Genomic DNA, 19,151 nt, shown 5'->3' on the forward strand with positions numbered 1-19,151 from the left:
CCTGTTTTTAAAGCGATTTAGCCAGGAGGTGGAGTAAGAGCAGGAGAAGAAGAAAAAAGTGAGCGTTGATCCATTTTTCCACTTTTTTTTTTTCGGCCCACGTGAGCTGTCTGGTGAAATAAAACAGTATACGACGGGAGCGGGCCATGTCATGTAAACAGCTGCAGCCTCTGCCGCCAACAGAGCACCTAAATATGGCTAGCAGATAGCAAGAAAGTTCTCTCGTTTTATTTGATGAACTGCTGAGCTGATGACTGCACATTCATGGAGGCTTAGAGAAATAAACCGAACAATACAAAGGGTGCATTATCGCTGTGCTGTTCCAGGGACTCACACCATGAATTGTTTTGTGTAATCTAGACCGGGGGATCAATGTGGTGTATCAGAGAAGGTGTTGGGGCAGGATTCAATTCTGGGCATTCTGGTTACAGGGATCACATACGCCTTTGCTTACAGCAGCTCCAACGGTTGTCAGTCTGTTTATGGGCCCAACGCAAAGTGCTAGCTCTCGAGTCCTAAATAGCTTGGGTCCAAGCGATCTCAAGGACCGTGTCTCCCTTTATGAGCCTGATCAAGTGATAAAATAATCAGAGGCAGCCTTTCTCAAGAGAGGGCCTTTTCTGCGGCTGCTCCTTAAGACTCTGGAACTCCCTCCCACTGGAGGCCAGTCTGGCCCCATCTTGGCTGTCCTTCCGCAAGCAGGTGAAGACCTTTCTCTTCAGGCAAGCTCTCCCTCTGTGACCGGCTGCCTGAATGGGTTCTTAAATGGATGGTTGCATCTCACAGCTTTGAATGCGTTTTTGGTGTTGCATTTGTTTACTGTCTTTGAGTATGCATCTGTTTGATTCTTTTTAGTATTTGCATACCTCCCATTTTTTGCTTTAAATACTGTCTTTGAATGATGTAAGCCACCTTGGCTGTTTCTTAAGGAGAAAGGACAGGTAAAAATATTTTTTTAAAAAATACATCAATAACATTAATTCAGGAGATCTGGTCTCAAAGTCCTGCTTGCCCACAGAATCTCACTAGGGGATGACAAGGGTGAAACCATTCCTTGAACATCCGACTTACCTCAGAAACTGGATCAGGAAGCCATTTGACAGCATGTAATGCCATTAATCTAAATTGCCCTTTTGCCTTAGACCTGGAAAATTCAAAACTGGCATAACTGCCATATGGGTTGTCTCACCTGAACGTGTAATTCCCTGGCACCAAGTTGGTCAGTTTCAGAATAGGCGTATCTGCGGATACTTTTTCCTCCCGAAGCGGGCCCTTCAGTTCTTCCCAGTGGTAGCTGACGATTTTGTCATCATCAGTGCTTTCTGGTTGAATGCAAACAGATCATCAGGAGCGTCTTTTTCTTTAAAGGCAGCATTCTAAATCAATCTGGTTCAAAGCTATTTTCACAAGTGATAAAAGCCAAGCTAATTTCTAAATTTGGAAAGCATGGCTCATGGGGCACAAGACATGTGAAGGGGCTGCTCAGATAATAATCCCCAGAAATGTGACTGCAGGGTTTAACTAGGGATGAGCAACAGCAGCGCACGGAAAGAACCCTTGCTTTGCACAGTTAAGGTCCCGAGACGAACCTTTGATGTCTTAGGCTCAACTACGGCAGTAGTAAGGCTCAGGAAGACCTCTGAGCTTCAGTCCCAAAGATTCATGCCACTTGGAGGCCACACTAGCCTGAGTGGATTAAAATGGGCTGACACTCTGCCACCCAAACCCCCACCAAACTATACACTGGATAATCAGTGGACAGATGCTTTCCTGTCACTGTGAAAATAAATACACACTTCTATCCGTATCCTCACCATTTGCAATCACTGCTATAGAACAAGGATACAGGACAGCCACGGTACCTACACGAGATCGGTCCCACCCCCGTGGATGCCCAAAAAAAGCAGTTCTGGTAAATACACCCTGGAAATAGATATAAATGTGTATTTCTTGGGTTTTTTATTTAACATTTTCAGCCAGCAGGTAAATGAACCAGTGGATACTGATTGAGCAGCTAGGGGGTCCTTCTGTAGGTCTGTGACCTCTGAAGACTTAAGGTTTCAGATTATGTGCTTGGGCCCCACTTCCCCCACATATTCAGCTGAGCTATAGGGAAAACAACGCTGTTACAATCTGTGAGCGTGGTGGGGGGGGAGGAGAAGATGACTTTTTTTTCCAGAATTATACTGGGGAAGCCCATTCTCATCTCCAGTCGGTGACCAGGTTATGTTGCTCAACCTTAGGTAACCCAAGGGTTGTTGGACTGCAGCTCCCAGAAACCCCCGGCCACTGCGGCTAGTGGTGAAGGCTTCTGGGAATTGCAGTCCAAGAACAACTGCATTACCCAGGGTTGGGAACCACTGCTCTTAATTCTGACATGCACAGATGTTTTCTGGGCAAAGCCCCAGATGGGCAAGGGATGCAGAATTATGCATGAGAGCCCACACTTCTGTTGGATGACGCCTTCAGGACTGGCACCTTTAGGGCTTCTCCTGTATTTGAAAACGGTAAGCATGGTTTTCCCCTGACTGTGCATTCCAGTGGTTCCTCATGGAAATTTGCCAGTACAACATGGTGTGCCCCTGGACATTCAAAAGCTTCTCTTCCGGAAGCAGCACACAACTCTTAACTTCTGAACTGGTCGTCCATGAACTGATCAACCAAACAATGTATGATCAGAATTGATCCCAAATGGACAACAGACGTGTTTTCTGTTCCGCAAGCAACCATCATTCTCTGCTTCCTCAACGCTTGCAGGAGCAGGCTCCCCCCCCCCCCGCAGCTCTGTGGCTGGTACTTACGGCTGCCATCAATGACGGTAGAGGTGGTCGGCAGCGAGATCTCCAGATACTGGGGAGACACGACGGCCACCGGCGGCTGATTCACTCGAGGCTCTGCAGGGACAAAAAGTCACCATTCTATTGAAAAACAACCAAGAGACTTGTGCAACCTTAAAGCCTACACGGGTTACTGTGACATGGTCTGTTATGGACCAGAACCCAAAGTATGAAGTCTTTTGCTCAGCTGGGAGCACACACTGAGCTGGCTGTGTATATACACAAATGGACATATGCCCAATGGATGAAGACAACTCCAAAACACCAATGTTTACTCCCACAATGAATATATTGGCCCTGGAAGGACCAGGAGCGGCTTCTAGTGTTACAAATACTAAGGCCGATTTTTCCGCAACACAGACTAACGTATCTACCTGTCTGCAGATTCAACTGTAGTGCAAGAGCCAGGAGAGGGAGGGCAGAGTTCAAATCCCACCTCCACTATGACCTCAGCAAGGGGCCCTGAGTTACGACGCTCTTCAGCCTCAGCGACTTCCTGCCTGTCCCACCTTACAGGCAGGTTGCAAGTATGAGGCAATAGACATCGAGTGTTTTCACACCATCTGGAAAGGCTCTATGAATTGTATGTGTTTTTATCCAACCTGCTGCTCAAATGTATCCTCGAGAAGAGCTCGCTAGGCAACTCTGAGCAAACCTCGAATTTCCTCTTTGCAGATGGAGGACAAGTTTTATTAATCTGCCTCAGAGAGCTGCTGCGAAGATGGTGGAGAAGCTGCTGAGGAAACATTCAGGGCAACTACAGGGAAGACGTTTCCTGCCAGATCAACCGAAGGCACTACCTCTGAGAGGGAGCCTGGGGGGGGGTGTCTCTCGCATGCATTCAGCCCCACTTGCACCACCACCTGCTGGCTTCTTCAAAAATAGAGTATATATTCTAATGGAGTTTGTCTCACTGAGTATCCACAACCAGAGGCCCAGTTCCTGGCATTTTCCATTCTAGATGTCACTGGCCAAGCTGCCAGGCCTAATCCTTCTCTTACTTTGCAGAAGGAGGCCCAAAAAGACAGACAGGACTGACGGAATGCCAGCTCTTGGACGGGCCCATAACCATGTGTCAACAAGTCCATTCTGACTTATGGAGCCCCTCGCCAGGGTTTTCTGGGTGAAGAGTCCTTAGAAGGGGTTTCTTGTTTCTTTCTTTTGGGGGGGGGGGTGAGAGTTGCCCTGGGAGTCTTGTGCAGCTTGCCCATGGCTACAAAGGCTGGCACTTCTCCCAGGAGGCCCAGTGGGGAACTGAACCCCCAACCTCTGGCTCACGAACCAGAGACCTAACTCACGGACAGCTCAGCGGTTTAGATAGCTGGCTGCGGAGCCAGAGGCTGGGAGTTTGATTCCTCACTCTGCCTGCAGATAAAGAAGGGATTAGGAACAGTGGTCTGGGACAATCACAAAGACTGAACTGAAGGGAGATCACATTAAGCATACCTGGTTTAACTGTCACATTCACCATTCCTTCTCCATGTGCGTTATCACCATCCACTATCACGTTGAACTCATACAGGCCGACTGTGAGCTATCAGAGAAAAGGAACATGAAAAGTTAACACAAAGCCGTGACTGCTCGGAAGAAAAGCTAGACAACTAAGGTTGGTGCTTCATGTGAACACCAAGGCCGCAATGATGCTATTTCACCATCTGAGAAGAAACGGTAGCTGTATTTTGACCCAAACGCCTTCTCCCACCTGAGTCTGGTATGCAAGGAGGAGAGTGCTATTCCGTGGTCACGCCAGGCCCTGCATGGCAACAGGGGCAATGAGAGGGATGAGGGTCATTGTTCTACCAACAGGCTCCTCCACCATGAACTGTAACAGCCTGACTCCCCCTCTCCCCCCCAACCCTCCATCAACTATATAAGTTTCAAGGGAAAAACACAGATGAAACCGGAGCTGCCATTTCACAAGTATTCCAAGATGTTTTAAGTGATCCTTCCCTCTTTCAAACTGTGCAAACCACTTGGATAATCCTCTTTTTATACTATATACACCACTCTGAAAACTTTTCTTGAAAAGCAGTATTTAAATAGTCTAAAGTAACAATACTAGAAAGGCAGAAGATGCTTGCATGGAGGAAGTTCTCTTTGTTATACGCTCGGGATCACCGGATTGTCTATGGTGCCAATGGTTTCTTTAAGATGTTATGTGTTTTTAATCCTGTTTCAATTCTGTCTGTTGTTTGTTTAATATGTGTTTTGATTTGCTGTTAAGATGCCCAGTATAGTGCTTCTAAACTAGGACATAAAATAAATAAATAAATAAAACGTTTTGCTCATCTCTTGGCTTGACAGTTCAATTAATTTATTGTTTAACTAGTTTTGTACTGAAGCAGGAGGATTTACAAATAATTACCTTGGGAACAAACACTTCACAAGACTTGAACAAAAACATTCTGCTCCTCAATATGTGAGACTGATTTCTACTTTAAATGCACAGACAAGGATCCAAAGAATTAAAAACTAGTTACATGAACCATGAAAAGCTTTGGATCTGCAGGCACATTCAATGTTGCACAGAAAGTTGCTTCTGGAACCAGGAGACACTTTTAATAAAGCGTTGAAGCATAGGGCATTCAAAGGGATCAACTATTTAAAGCCAAAACTCTACTGGGAAAGTAAAACTCTACCTGCAGGAGCCGAAATAGCTTTTTGGATGCAATTTTGGAACCTAGACCAATCAGGTGTCACTTTAATAAATAGAATGAACTGCATTCTTTTAAAAGCTAGAAACGCTTTTAGCTAAGGTGATCAGAGAATCATCTAAGATTTACGAGCAACCTCCTGCAAATATTAAACAGCAGAGAAACAAGGGAATAATTCCACCAAACATTAGGGGCTCCCTCACACTCAATCTTCTTCTTTTTTGAAACCCATTGCTTCTTTTCCTTTGCTGTTCTTCTCTGGCAAAAAAAACACAAACAATTCAAAGGATTGTTTCTTTTTTCTTTATAATACCATCTCAGGCATCCAAGCCCGAGCCACCATTTTATTCTTTGAAAACCTGAGTATGCTCTCAAGTGGAGCTCATGAGGCATTAAGAAGTCCACAGAGATGAGCCAGAACAAGGAAGATGAAACAACAAACTTTTCTACTGAGGTTTGTTTCACTAATCAGATAAGCTAGCCAAATGAATCTACTATGCACGGTTTACCAATGACAAGAGAGTTTGATGGCCAAATGGCATTTCCGCCAGCCAGAAAATACATCTGGAGTCTTTTTGAATGGCCACTCCCAGAACGCAACCCCTCCGAACCCAGCTTGTGAAAAGAAGCATGGCTTAACATGCGCCAAATGACTCTCCCCTGTCCATTCAAGAAGCAGCTCTTCCTACAAAATGCCTCTCCCAATAAATGAATGAGACCTGCTGTCCACTAGAGGAGAAAGTGTGGAATTTGGACTAAGAGGGGAGAAAAACGCAAACGGGAAACTTACCTTGGATAACTTGAGGATCTGCGAGTGTTGGCCTTCCATTTCCCCACTGTAGTCTTTCGGGTGCGTGATCAGCCTCCAGTCATAGGAGTAGCTGGTTCCTGAAAGGAAGAATGCACAAGAGATGAACAGAACCCAGCCATGTTGCTCCTAAGCTGTGCAGCTGCATGGCCATGCAGCACTGGATTGGGGCCACGCCGCTGAGCCAGAGTTGCTGTCCCTTGGCTTCTGGTCGCGGGCAGAACCCCGCAAGCGTGGGGCAGGGTCACAGTGCCTGTGGGGTGGAGCCTGCCCCCAGCTGACGGAAATTTAGAGGGAACGTTGGGACCCGCCATCAGAAGAAATAGGATGGGAAAATTTAAGCAGCTTGGGAGCTCCTACATTGGCCTAAAGTGTCACGGCAACCTCATTTTAAAATGCTACACCGTGTTATTTCTACCTGTGCTAGATCTGAACAGGGACAAAGGCACACTGGAGTGAAAGAGACGAGATGGAAAGGATAACTCCAATATGCTTCGTAAACCAGAAAAAAATGGACAAAGATGTAACAAGGTATTTTGGTATCTAACTTTCGTCCTCCTATTGTGGTAACAAAAAATTGCTCCTGAGGATTTCTGAGCTCCGTGGAACTGACTTTTAAGGTACATGGGGAGCTACAGTGAGGACAGGGAATGGAATTCTGATAGAAGCAACAGGATCCAGTGGAAGTAAACACCCAGATCCTGGCCATGAGAACAAATTCGTGTGGATTATGACAGCTGGCTTTACTTTATACTAAACATGTCTTACACTAAATCCCACAAAACCACATCCATTCCCTATCACTCCCAAGAATCCGCGTCTATACCTGTATCTATATCAGAATTAAAGGGAGAACATATCCTTAAAGACTTTTGTTTTCTCAAAACAAAAACAGAAGTTGTTATCTTCTTGCAAATCCACTGATAAGTTTATTCAACTTCCCATGAACTGGACACAAGTACTGAACGTTATCATTTAGCTTCTATTTTTTGTGGATTTTTTAAATACTTCAATTAAAACCAATGCAAAAAGGAGAAGTTGTTTGTTTACTAACAAGATCGAAGCTGTTGTGTGTATCAGTATTTTGATCTATGCCTATTCAAACAATTCAGCTCTAGAAAAAAAGTGTTCTGGATGTCTGCATTTTCCTAGGTGGAATTTCATTCAAAGTGGAATTCAGAATGCAGCCTCAGTGTGCAGGCCCTCAGGTTAGAAGCAGTTGATGCATTTGGAAGAGCCCAGACTGACTTCTTCCTGAATCTACCATGGCCATGTTAATCCACCACTAATGCAGATCCGACTGAGAGCTCTCAGAGTTCACCAAGGGTCATGAATTGGTATTAAACCAGAATGCCTTGACTGCTCAAACATGCACAAGCCACCAAAGTCAAGTTTGTTGCCAGACACCTCGTGGCCCAGCCTCGGGTCCTACCTTTAGGCGCTGGAGGCAAGACATATGCATTCAGCTCCACCTCATTCTTTGGCAGAGTCACCTCGACGCTGTCTCCAGCCGAAACTGCCAGCTTCTTAATAACTGCAACAGAAAAAGAAAATTGAAAGAAAAAGCACCACTGGGGGCAATCCTCGCCTTACGCCTTCTATCCCTGTGCAAGTATTTTCAACCTGCTCGGGAAGCAACATTAGATTATGGCTTACATTTATATGTCCCAGCAGCAATGAGATTCAAGACTTCCTCCTGCTCTTTCAAAGCTGCAAGATCAAAAGCCTCCGCTTTTAAAAGGACCCAGAATTTCCCCCTGCTTTTTAACTCTGAGGGGAAATCTGCTTGTTTTTAAAATGCAGCTTGATCCTATCTGGTTTGAACATACTAATTAGAGTTGATCCCTGTTCTGATATAATAATAATAATAATAAAAACCCTCTTGCGGGTGTAAAATGAAAACTGGAGCCTTTCAGTCACCTCGCTTCCGCTGCTCTGGTGAAGAGGGGGCACATAAATCCGAGGTTTGCTATTACTTGCACAGTTACTGCAAAACTTAAAATTACATCCCAAAAGGGCCACTTTGTGACTGGAACATAGGCTTCTCGACTAACTGTCAGAGGTCTCAATATTTTGGAGCCTGAGCAATTGAAATGCATGCTTCTGCAGAGAAGGCAACTGTATGTTATAACCTCAGGCAGAGGAATCAATTGAATGAATAATTCCATGCATGAGCTCTGAAAATAACAGGAGGCAAATTATCATTTTCGAACATCACAACTGTAGATACCACGCAGACGCCATTCCAGATTTTACACTCAAGGTGAACAGAAATACACAGATTCACCCAGGGACTGAACTCTTTGCTGTTTTTCTGAAAGATCATACACATCCTCCTGTACTGTGTACTGAGGAGTGTTAGAACCAGATGCAACCAAATACATTTCAGGGGATAATCCAGCTTCTCTCTTACAAATGAAGAGAAACAAGAGCCTCTGTTTATTCAACTGTAAACTTGGCTTGTTGCAAACATACCAAGAATTCACAGTGTTCTGACCTTAAAATAGACACACATTTTACAGTGTGAGCAGGTATGCGCAGCCCATAAAACCCAGCCCTCTAGTATTGGCTGCTGCTTTCCGTACAGGGAGGTATCACTGAGGTTGATCTTTAAGCCTTGTTCCAATTTAAGAAACACTGCAGACTCCCGTAAACAGCTCAGCGCCCCCCCCCCCGCCAAGGGCCATTATCATAAACATGAGACGACATTCTAGCTTCAAAAGAGGAAAAGTATAAAAGGTGAAGCACCTTCAAAAGCATGAATCCCTGAAAAAGGAGTATGGAGAGGAGGGAAATACATATGAATAAAGGAAACTGCCTCATTTAACCCATATCACTCAATGCTATCTGCACCAATAGTAGGAGAAACACAGCCCTCTTGATGCTGTAAGGACTGCAACACCCATCATTCCTTGGTACTGGTCATGTTGGCTAAGGCTGATGGGGGCTGCAGTCAAACCAGACAAGGAGCTGTGGTTGCCCACACATTGGGCGACACTGTGTGACAGTGGCTTTCTTGGGTCTTCTGATACATCTCTTCCTAAACCCGGCTGGAGAAAACAAGGACCAAACCTAGGACCATCAGAATACAGAGTCAACATCTTCTCACTGATCTATGGCCCTTTCCTGCTAAATCCTCCTGAGCGCATAATACAACGTGGGAGCCAGCACAGCATAAGGGACATGAGTGAGAGCTGGAAAAACCAACCTGAACCTCCACTATTAACTCATAGGAAAACTTCCAGAGGGAGTCAGGGAAACAATGGCTTTTCTAAGATACTCAGAAACGTAACTCCATTGCTCAAGCCGGCAAATCTTCAAGTGCAGAGCCATTCAAGGGCCAAAGCCTTCCAAGTCCTGATTTAAGGAAACCATTGTTTCTCATTCTTATCACTCCTGTTTGTACAAAAGAACAAGGGAATACTTGTCTGCCTTAAAGGACTGCTATATAAGTGTTGGTTTATTATTGTTATTCTGTCAGATGAGTGGCATCGGTGGTGCCACCAACAGCTTCATAAGTTGTTGTTTTTTGTTTGTTTGGGTTTTTTTTTTTAGTTTTGGATGACAACCGTCAGAGAAGAAACCAGATACAAAAGGGGGGGGTCAGGCGGGCATGTAGGGACGTCAATGTACAAGACAGGGATGCATGGAGGTAAAATAGGAAATGGTGGCTTCTGAATTCTGGTGCATCACAAGCCAATTGTCTGATGAAAGAAGTGACAAAAGTTGAACTGAAATGAAATGGGGGAGCAGAAATAAAAGCAAATCTTACACTGAAGGTTTGCGTTACAAGTAGGCTCCTAAAGAGTTGAATGTACCTAACCCTTTCCAAATTATTCCATTCTACAAAAAAAAAAAAAACCCAACCAAGATGCATGTGTTCTTCTTCTTTGTCAAGACCTGTACATCACCAGTAAGCACCACCAGAATGGTCTGTCACCAGCTCTGGTACAACAGAGTCAAGAGGTTATCTCTGCTTCCCAACAGAGATTTAAAAAAAGATGTCCTTTTTAAAAGCAGCACAAGAAAAACTCTCAACTTTATCTTGGCCAAAGGACCGTCAGATGAACCTCTGAGAGTAGGAAGCAGGGCGGACAACATTTAAAGAAGTTCCACTGCGCCTTCCTCAATCTCAAGGTGGGCTTACCTGGGGTCGGGATGGCGGTGCTGAGCAGCACAGCAGGATTTGTCGCGGCTGCTGTAACACTACTGTTGCTGGGAGCATCGGTTGGAATAAGAGTGACTTGCTGTATCTTCCCAGTTCCCTTTCCTTGAAGGATGCCAGAAGTAGGAAGGGCTTCCTCCAAGGAAGAAGGATGGATAGACGTGGTGTTGGGTGGCTTCAACTGCTCAGGATCTCCAAGAGGACTGGGGGACGTGGCTGCTGGAGAGGGTCCAGGTGTGGGTGCCTAGACAAAGCGACAACCAGAGAATGCATGAGCATCGACTGCAAGAGAGAAAACTGCATTTAGCTACACTTACACTAGACAATTAGGAAGATTTCCCCAGCTTTGCTCTCCAAGGGCCACAGCTTCCTCAGATGATAAAACTGTTTGCATCGCTCACCTAGCATCTCACTGCAAAAAAATGCTTTAATGACAAGAGGAGCTTAGAGGCAAGAATTTTATGCAAATCATGTTCTTTGTTTATAAGATTCTTTAAACCTGCCGTTCAGAGAGCTCAGCTTGCAAACAGCAAATTACAATATTCTTAGCACATGAAAATACAATTACAATCCCAAGTGTCAACTACAGACCATCAGCATCTAAAACGTAGTAATTTCTGCACAATTTAACCAAACGCAAACTTGTGCAATTGTCTTGTTGGTTTTTAAGAAAAAAAAAAAGACAAACAGTGGTGATTACATAACATTTATGTTCCTGGGAAAATACCAAGGATGTGGGGCTACCAATGAAAATGATGTTTCCGTGGTACCTGCCAGCCTCAAGTGAGTAAGCTCAAGAAATTCTATTGTATCTTCTTTTCAGGGTAAGTGGTAAAACTGGGGCTTTAAAAAGACCTATATGTATATATATATATATGCATAAATGTGTGTCTGCACTTGTGGGTGGGTTTGTACACAAGCACACACACACACACACACACACACAGAGAGAGAGAGAGAGAGAGAGAGAGAGCCAGCCATCTCTGCAACATGATGTAACTGGATTTCAGCTGCAATTCAGAAGAAACACATCCTGCATGTAAACAGGATTTCCAGCCTCATGCCTGAGATCCTGAGTGGTGTTCTCATTTTAGTCCCTTACAAAACACTCCTGCTTTTGAGTGCTGTGAGAAACTGGTCAGACTACTGTAAACAACTCAAGGGAGCAGATGAAAACATTTTTTTTTTCTTTCATCAGGAAATTCCTTCACCAGGTCCTTCCCATTCCGGCGAGCAGCTAGGAGCAGCAAGAACCGGACATTTCAGCTTTAAATGGGCTTATCGGTGTATGCCGCACATTTTCTTGAGTTGACCTCCTTTGTATAGCTTTAGCTGAATGTTTGAGCACACAGAAATACTTGAAAACTAGACTTGGTTTTTCATAACAAAAACTTGCAACACACATTCTTGTGGAAGAATGGATTACAAAACTCTAGAAGGTCAAGCTGTGGCCAAGAAATCCAAATATTTTTGTTATCATGACATGTAATTTGGCAAGGGATAAATAAATTCAGCACATCTGGTTCTAGGTTAGAATTCACCAGTTAAGGGTTTTGAGCCGCAATGCTGGAGAAGAAACACTGTTTAAACCACGTTATTGCCTTAGGTTTCAAAGTAAAGTGGACCTACAGTAATACATTACTGAATGTGAGGAAGGCCTGTCCCCAGTTAAGGCTGCCAGTACTGAAATTTCTGATCCTCTAGTCAGTTTCGATCTAGATCACAAATGTTGGTGGCAACACAAATTACCATGTCGGTATATGAATTTGTCCAGCTCTGCAATGCTACAAATTGACAACCATTTGCCTAAGAAAACTGTTGTCAGTTCAGAACGTTATTAGGAATATGTCTCTTCTTCTTGTTGTTGTTTAGTCGTTTAGTTGTGTCCTATCCTTCGTGACCCCACGGACCAGAGCACGCCGGGCCCTCCTGTCCTCCACTGCCTCCCGGAGTTTGGTCAAATTCATGTTGGCTGCTTCAGTGACCCTGTCCAGCCATCTCGTCCTCTGTCGTCCCCTTCTCCTCTTGCCTTCACACTTTCCCAACATTAGGGTCTTATGTCTCTACTACTTCTCAATGGCCCACCTCCAGAAATGGCTCACAGGGCCACCAAAAGACAACACAGTAATACAATACATGCTAAACATGGTTCTGAGTAAGACTATGATGCTAGTAGACAAGGTATCATAAACCAGCATGTGTACGCAAGTAATGTCAATTCCTTATTCTCCATTGCTTATTTTCAGTGAAACTCGTTGACCTTGGAAGTGGACTGCTCTCCATTTTCCCCTGCCAGTTTCAAGGAAGGGAGACTAGGTTACGCATACCCTCTTATTGCCCAGGACATACTGCCGATCCATAGCCCGGGGGGGGTAAGGTTGGCCTCAAAGACGACGTCCAGTTGGACTCAGAGAAGGTCCCCAGTGCATCAATGCCCATGTTTCTTTTCACTCTTTTCTATCATGCTGCATCCATGTCACCCATCTATACGATAGACCTGCCAATCCACCAGTGGTTTTCTGTCTTTATCAAGACTCAAAGAACAGAAACTGATTGTGGATTCCGGTTGGTTCCAAACCACGAGTTAGCACTGGATCCCATTTACCCTAACAAACACGCCTTTGTCTTGAGGGGCCTTTCAGATAATTTTTATACATACACTAGTATAAAGAGGTCTTCCTTGCAACCAAGTGTTCTGAGTTCCGGAAAAGTACATTTCCACAGCTCTCGAGATGAAATGTTCTGCTACTAGCAAAATGTCATCTTCCTGCCAATCCCAATTAGTGCATCTTCTTGCACCAACCTAGGTAGCAGTGGCGTGCGTGTCATGAGAAGCCAAAGCCCACTGCCGGGTAAGACTTCCTGCTGTGCCATGCCTGTGTCATGGCACTTGTCAAGGCTCTGCGCTTCCTTTCCAGTCAACGCCCCATGCAGAGAGAACACCTCCCGGCAGGTTTAATGTCACTATAAAGTGCTAATTTTGAAAGGGCAGGAGGTGTTTACACCTCTTGCCTTAGACAACAGCCGTCAGGTGGCAAACTCTTGTTAACGTTTTTTCTCACTTCTCTTCTTCCCCAACATTATTCAACCCTGGAGCATATGCTCTCAAATGTGCTGTTTATCAACCCAGCCTTGGTGTTGGTGGCTGAGACACTGTTATCATATACTACTAAGAGAATAAAAACACGAAATAAAAAGACACCCGTTCCAGAATATACCTTCCAGACCTGCAACTGGACGTGTTTGCATTCACATTTCTGCAAACGTACTATTTGTCTAAAAGGTTCCATTTTACATTATTTTAAGGGTTGTGTCTGAAGAAGTAAACAGTGAACCACGAAAGCTCCCTCTGAACTCGTCAATTCGTCTCAGAAGAACCTCCATACCTTTTTTCTTTGTTTTCATTGTCACTTTTAATTTACTCTGAGAAAAATCTAGACAGTTTGCAGCAAAGGTTTACTCTACTCGATCCTCCACCTGGCTAAGGTTGTCTGTTATGGAAATGACGCTGTCTTTTCTTATAAACAATTTTGTCTACGGAAACAAGGAGCGTGAAACCCAGCACTCCACAAATCCAAAGCTCATTTAAACAAGTTTACCTTACCAGAAATTGCAAATGATTTCTTAAATGGCAGCCCTGGGAGAGAGACCTAGAATGGCAGCCAAACATCCCAATCAGGAGGATTTTTTTGAGGAGCCTTAATTTTAAATTCTCCAGCCATCAGGAGGGTACCTGACAGTCCCCTTGCAGCCAGAATTGGCAAGGAGATTAGGGACGCATAACGGTGCGTTGCCTAGCGCAAGGAGAAATCAATCTTAACAGAGGGGCTGTAATGCAACCTCAGCCACGCAGGGGATCATTTGCAGTGTGACAGTCACTTACAAGAGGCCAGATGGTTACGGTTTTAGGGAAGCATTATTATTGACGTATGGCTGAGATGGAGAAACTGAACAGCAGTTCCTAAGTGACTGCTAAAGAAGCCGAGGGCCAACCCGCAGCTGAGTCAGCGGAAGCAAAGTTAAGCCATACGGCCGTTTCACACTTAAAGTAGGACAAATCCAGGTTTCCTGGAGGTGTCCTTTGGCTCTTTGCCTGAGAGTGTGCAACCTGTCCGCACAAACCCAGATTGCATGAGAATGTCAAGAGCCCACTGTCGATTTAACGCAGGGGAAACTGAGCAAGGCGCTTCCGAACAATGGAGCGGGCATGCCTGCAGTGCTTGCGATGAGACACAGCTGCACACTCACCTGACCGGATAAAAACATCCACACTGCACACCTGAACAAAGAAATTAGAAACATGGGGATGTTTGAACAACTCCACTCGTGATGTTTGCCACGGCACATGCAGTGGCACTGAAGACTCCAAACTCTTGATACCTCAAGACAGAGAAGGAATCACACGAGTATATGTGCCATGGTCTCAACCACATCATCACTGCTTCTTCTCCAAACAGGCATATATAGAATCTGCTACCTTCTCTTAGGGAGGAGATGAAAGTTGCCTTGGGTTCTTTTTAAGAAGAAAGGCGGGATAGAAATATTTTAAATAAATAAATAATATTTTTAGGTGAATCTTTGTCTGCCTTTAAACATGAAATCTGATACTAATCAGTCAAGAATTTCCTTAATGTTGTGGTAGAGCAAATGCATGATGCTGTTCTCGCTTGCCAGCCTGTGGCTAGAATAGTTTTTGTTTAACAAAAACCACAGGTACCCAAAACACCAGTATCTCCCACAGGCAGCCAAAAAGCCTTCTAAGAAACGAAGGCCTTGGATCCATCTACAAAAACTATATTCATGGGATAAAGCTGGAGGTAAAGTGCCCTCAAAATCCTACAATGAAAAAGCCTACATAAAGAAATCAAAAGGAAGTAGCTCATTGCTGTTAAAAGAAATCCTAGCAGAAGTGGACAGAATGATGAGCCATTAACATGCTTCAGATTAAAAGACAGCACGACAGACAACAGATCAAATTCAAGCGAAGTCTCTGGTCATTCTGCTCTTTCACTCTCCTGGTTTCCCTACGCGAGAGAAGATGCAGAATGACCTGATTTGGTAAAACTGTTCCACAGAAATAAGGGACGAGTACAGTGCACAAAATGTCAGAATGTCAAGCCCTCGTGAAGTCATGAGTCACTGTCCCTGGATGACCTGAAGCCAGCAGTTTAATAACTCTGAGCCTCAATTACGTCACAAGTTGTTGCGAGGATAAAATCGGTGTAGGGCGAGCCATGCACGCCACCCTCACCCCCTTGGAGAAATGGCCAATTTTAAACACGATGCAATGCAATGGAAAAGGGCCACAAAGCACTGTGTGCAGCAGAAAGCACGTGGCTACAAACAACACTGGATTTTAAGACAAGAACTTACCCCCAAAGAGCCATTCCCAGCAAGGTCACTTGGCCTGCTCACATTATTGCTGACGGGAGGAGAAAAGCTTTTGGGTTTTGGACCCCTCAGATCTTCACTGTTTGGCAGCAGGATTTTTTCCAAATTAATGTCCCTGGGAAGAGTTGCATCTTGCTCTGAAGACTGAGGCCTTGCATGATCCTGATGGGGAGATTTATTCTCAGGGGGCTGAAGTGGAACTGGGTGGGCTGGAGGACTTCTACTGCCGGAGCTGGTGTCCCTCTTCAGAGAGTTTCCCCTGGCGGCTGCAAAGCGATGTCTCTGCAGTGGCAAGTCTCTGAAGGATCTCCGTATCCTTTCTTGGCTCTGGTGTCTCACCATCCAGTCCAATCTCTTGAGAAGGGGATCTCTCCTCTCCAGGGCTGGCTGGAAATTGAATCCATGCTCAGAGTTTGTTATAAACATCACAAAAGAGTCGGCGCTATCAGTCCAAAGGGCCTGACACCACTTGGGGTTGGTACAGTTCACCTGGATGCATGTATTTCCCATGAGCCAGAAGCCATTGCAGGCTGGGCTCTGACAGCAAGCCGCTTCGCAAGACAGCAAAGAATGGGATCCTTCCAGTAGATGCAAACGGACCCCATCTAATGACCTCAAGTGCCCCGCACGCAGATATTTCCCTGGCTGGCAAGCACTTCCGCTCCAGCTGGCATCTGAACAATGAGAGGCAAAAACAATCGTAGTTGTCAAGCTGTAGAAAGGGTAGCCATGTTAGTCTGTTCAATCATTACCGGTAAAAGCAAAATAGAAATAAAAAAAGGGGGGGGGAGGGAGACAAAAACGTGGTACCACCTTAAAGACGAACTTCTATATTTTTTAAGGTGAACTTTCATGGGTAAGTCTCTTATGTCATCAGACATAAGAAAAAGAGATTTAACATGGTAAATATTTATACCTGCCATCAAAATACAGATATAAAAATACAGAGATCGTGGCTGGTTGGTAAGAACGTGAGTGGGTGTAACATTGTGGTGACAGTGTCATTGATATGCATGTATTTTATTTAAGCTTTTGAGACTTTCTTTCCTTGTTAAGCTGCATCTCACAGAAGAAATCATGGAGTCCAACTTTTAAAAGCCACTTGGTTTTCCCTCTTCAGTAAGAAATAATCATAAACAAACTTAAAAAGAAGGATGTGCATTGTTTTTGGACAACATGGACCAAATCTGGGCAGAGGCATTAATAGGGTGGAGTGGTATCTCCTCCAGTCCCTTGTGTTAAATCACAAATTCGCCTGTCTCAGTCAAAAGGAAGGAGGAATAGAGAAACCTTAAGGAAGACACTGAGCTCGCAGCAACGGACAAGAACATGCTCTTTACCTGAGAAATGGACCTTCCTTGCCTTTCCTGCTGCTAAGTTGTTCATTAATCATCAACATCTCTACTGTAGTCACTGCACATATTTCTTTAAATCCAGAGAGGAAAAGCACAGCATGAGAGAATGAAAGTGAAGAGAACAGTAGGCTTCCCATATCCCCTTTCAAGAAGGAATCAAAGAGGACGGTATCCATTGCCTTTTTAAAGTCCGTCCTACATTTCCTCCTCTGCAGCTGCCTTAGGAAGCTGCTCTGCTCCCTGGTGGGACTGGGGCATTTTTCCATGAAAAAGACAAGAGGGAAAATGAAAATAAAACAGCTCTGTAGATGCCTGAGGATCCAGACAGAAGCCCTCACCTCCTGCCTGCACCATTCAATATATGACCTCATCTTAGAGGAATGGATTTTTTTTCCCTGCAGAGAATTTGGAAATGCATTAATACCATTATGAACCCTAGATAGGAATCAGGCCAAAGTATCCCCAAAAGGGACACGATGGGTCAGGACGTGGTGCTCCAGGAATCCATCAACCTACCATGTCCAACAATAGGGTCGGCCCTGCCACAGAGTCAGAAGGATTCAACAAGAGGAGCTAAGCCCAAGCCACAATTGGAATTTTTTTTATTTGTCTCTCCAAGTGAACCTTCAAGCATCCAATTATCTCCACCTTAATCTTCCTTGTGCTTACAATTAAGAGTGGTGGAACAGCAGCATGGAAATACTTTCCCACACACGACACCCATGATAACTGTAAGTCTGAGATGTGTATTTGATTCCTGAACTGGCAAGCGACACTCCTTCTTTCCTCTTGTTGGGCAGAACAATTCCATCACCATGCATAGATAAGGACCCAAGGATCTGCCTGTTCGGGACAGTAGAGAGGGAGGGAGGAAAGAAAAGGGGGAAAAAGCTCCCCATTGCTTATGATTTTTCAGCTATAACAGGTGGAAAATAGAATTCTGAACTGACTTTCAACATAAATCAGTAATACTGTTCTCCAGTGCTACAATTCAGATTCCCATCATTATTCATGGGATTAACCAAAAACAAAGAGAAGTGAGAATCATCTAGGGACTTCTGAATTCAATGGCACTATTTAAAACTTCTGATCTGATTACATGATCCTTATCTTCAGGCACCTTGTCTTCCAAAGATCATGTTGCCCTGGGTCAGGTGCTCTAACAAAGGAGTGTCACAAACAAAGGAGTGCCAACAGACAGCCGACCTATCCACAGACAAAAACTGTTCACAGGAGTCTCTTTTACTCCACTGTCTGACTCTTTTCAGGCCTGCTCGCCAGACAGATCAGCAACATGCAATTAATGGTCCACACAACTTTGAACTGCATGGAAACCCACCACCCCACCCCCCAAAATCACAGGAAAGTTGAGACATAGGTCCCCTACACACGCACGCCCATGGGCAAAGAAATCCTCAGCCTCTGTACAGATCAAAATAAGAATTTCACTCGCCAAAATGAACACATAAATAAATTTTAAATCCAATAGAACAGATGTGGTGCAATTACTTTTGGCAGAAAACTACTGCTGCGGATGTATCTCACCAACCTATGTTAATCTGTTGCCTGGTGACCTTTTCTCTTTCTGCCCAGTCTCGTCTCAAACTGGTATTAATAACATCTCGACAAAGAGGTGAGCTGCTAAGATGAGAGCAGAGCTCTTGGCATGAACCCCTGCTGCTATGAATGTTTCGGAAGATAAAACAGTTCACCTTTCCTACAGACTCGGGTTTAAGCAAAGGAAAAACTAGGGCATTGACCAGGAGAACAGTCATTTTTGAAAACCAACACGTCTTGTAACAAAGTATTCTCAATGTTTTGGGTTTTTATAGATTGAAGATTACTCAGACTGAAAACACAGAACATTAACAATTAGCTCTTCATTGGGCACAGGTCAAAATATTGGGTATTGGATCACAATGGAGTGATTCAACTGACAAG

The 19,151-nt window shown here is 44.5% G+C and overlaps 1 protein-coding gene across 1 annotated transcript in view; it reads right to left on the reverse strand.

Moving 5' to 3' along the window:
- The window catches only part of KIAA0319L (KIAA0319 like), a 52,596-nt gene that overhangs the window by 17,330 nt on the left and 16,115 nt on the right, over positions 1 to 19,151 (reverse strand). The window contains exons 3-9 of the mRNA XM_072980143.2: positions 15,838 to 16,529; positions 10,447 to 10,708; positions 7,732 to 7,833; positions 6,282 to 6,379; positions 4,284 to 4,371; positions 2,802 to 2,894; positions 1,190 to 1,322 (exon numbers count right to left, since the gene is read on the reverse strand). Coding sequence (XP_072836244.2) covers positions 1,190 to 1,322; positions 2,802 to 2,894; positions 4,284 to 4,371; positions 6,282 to 6,379; positions 7,732 to 7,833; positions 10,447 to 10,708; positions 15,838 to 16,529 — 1,468 coding nt within the window. The remainder of the gene's footprint in view (positions 1 to 1,189; positions 1,323 to 2,801; positions 2,895 to 4,283; positions 4,372 to 6,281; positions 6,380 to 7,731; positions 7,834 to 10,446; positions 10,709 to 15,837; positions 16,530 to 19,151) is intronic.

This window comes from Pogona vitticeps, chromosome 9 (assembly GCF_051106095.1).
Source record: "Pogona vitticeps strain Pit_001003342236 chromosome 9, PviZW2.1, whole genome shotgun sequence".
Classification (NCBI taxonomy): domain Eukaryota; kingdom Metazoa; phylum Chordata; class Lepidosauria; order Squamata; family Agamidae; genus Pogona; species Pogona vitticeps.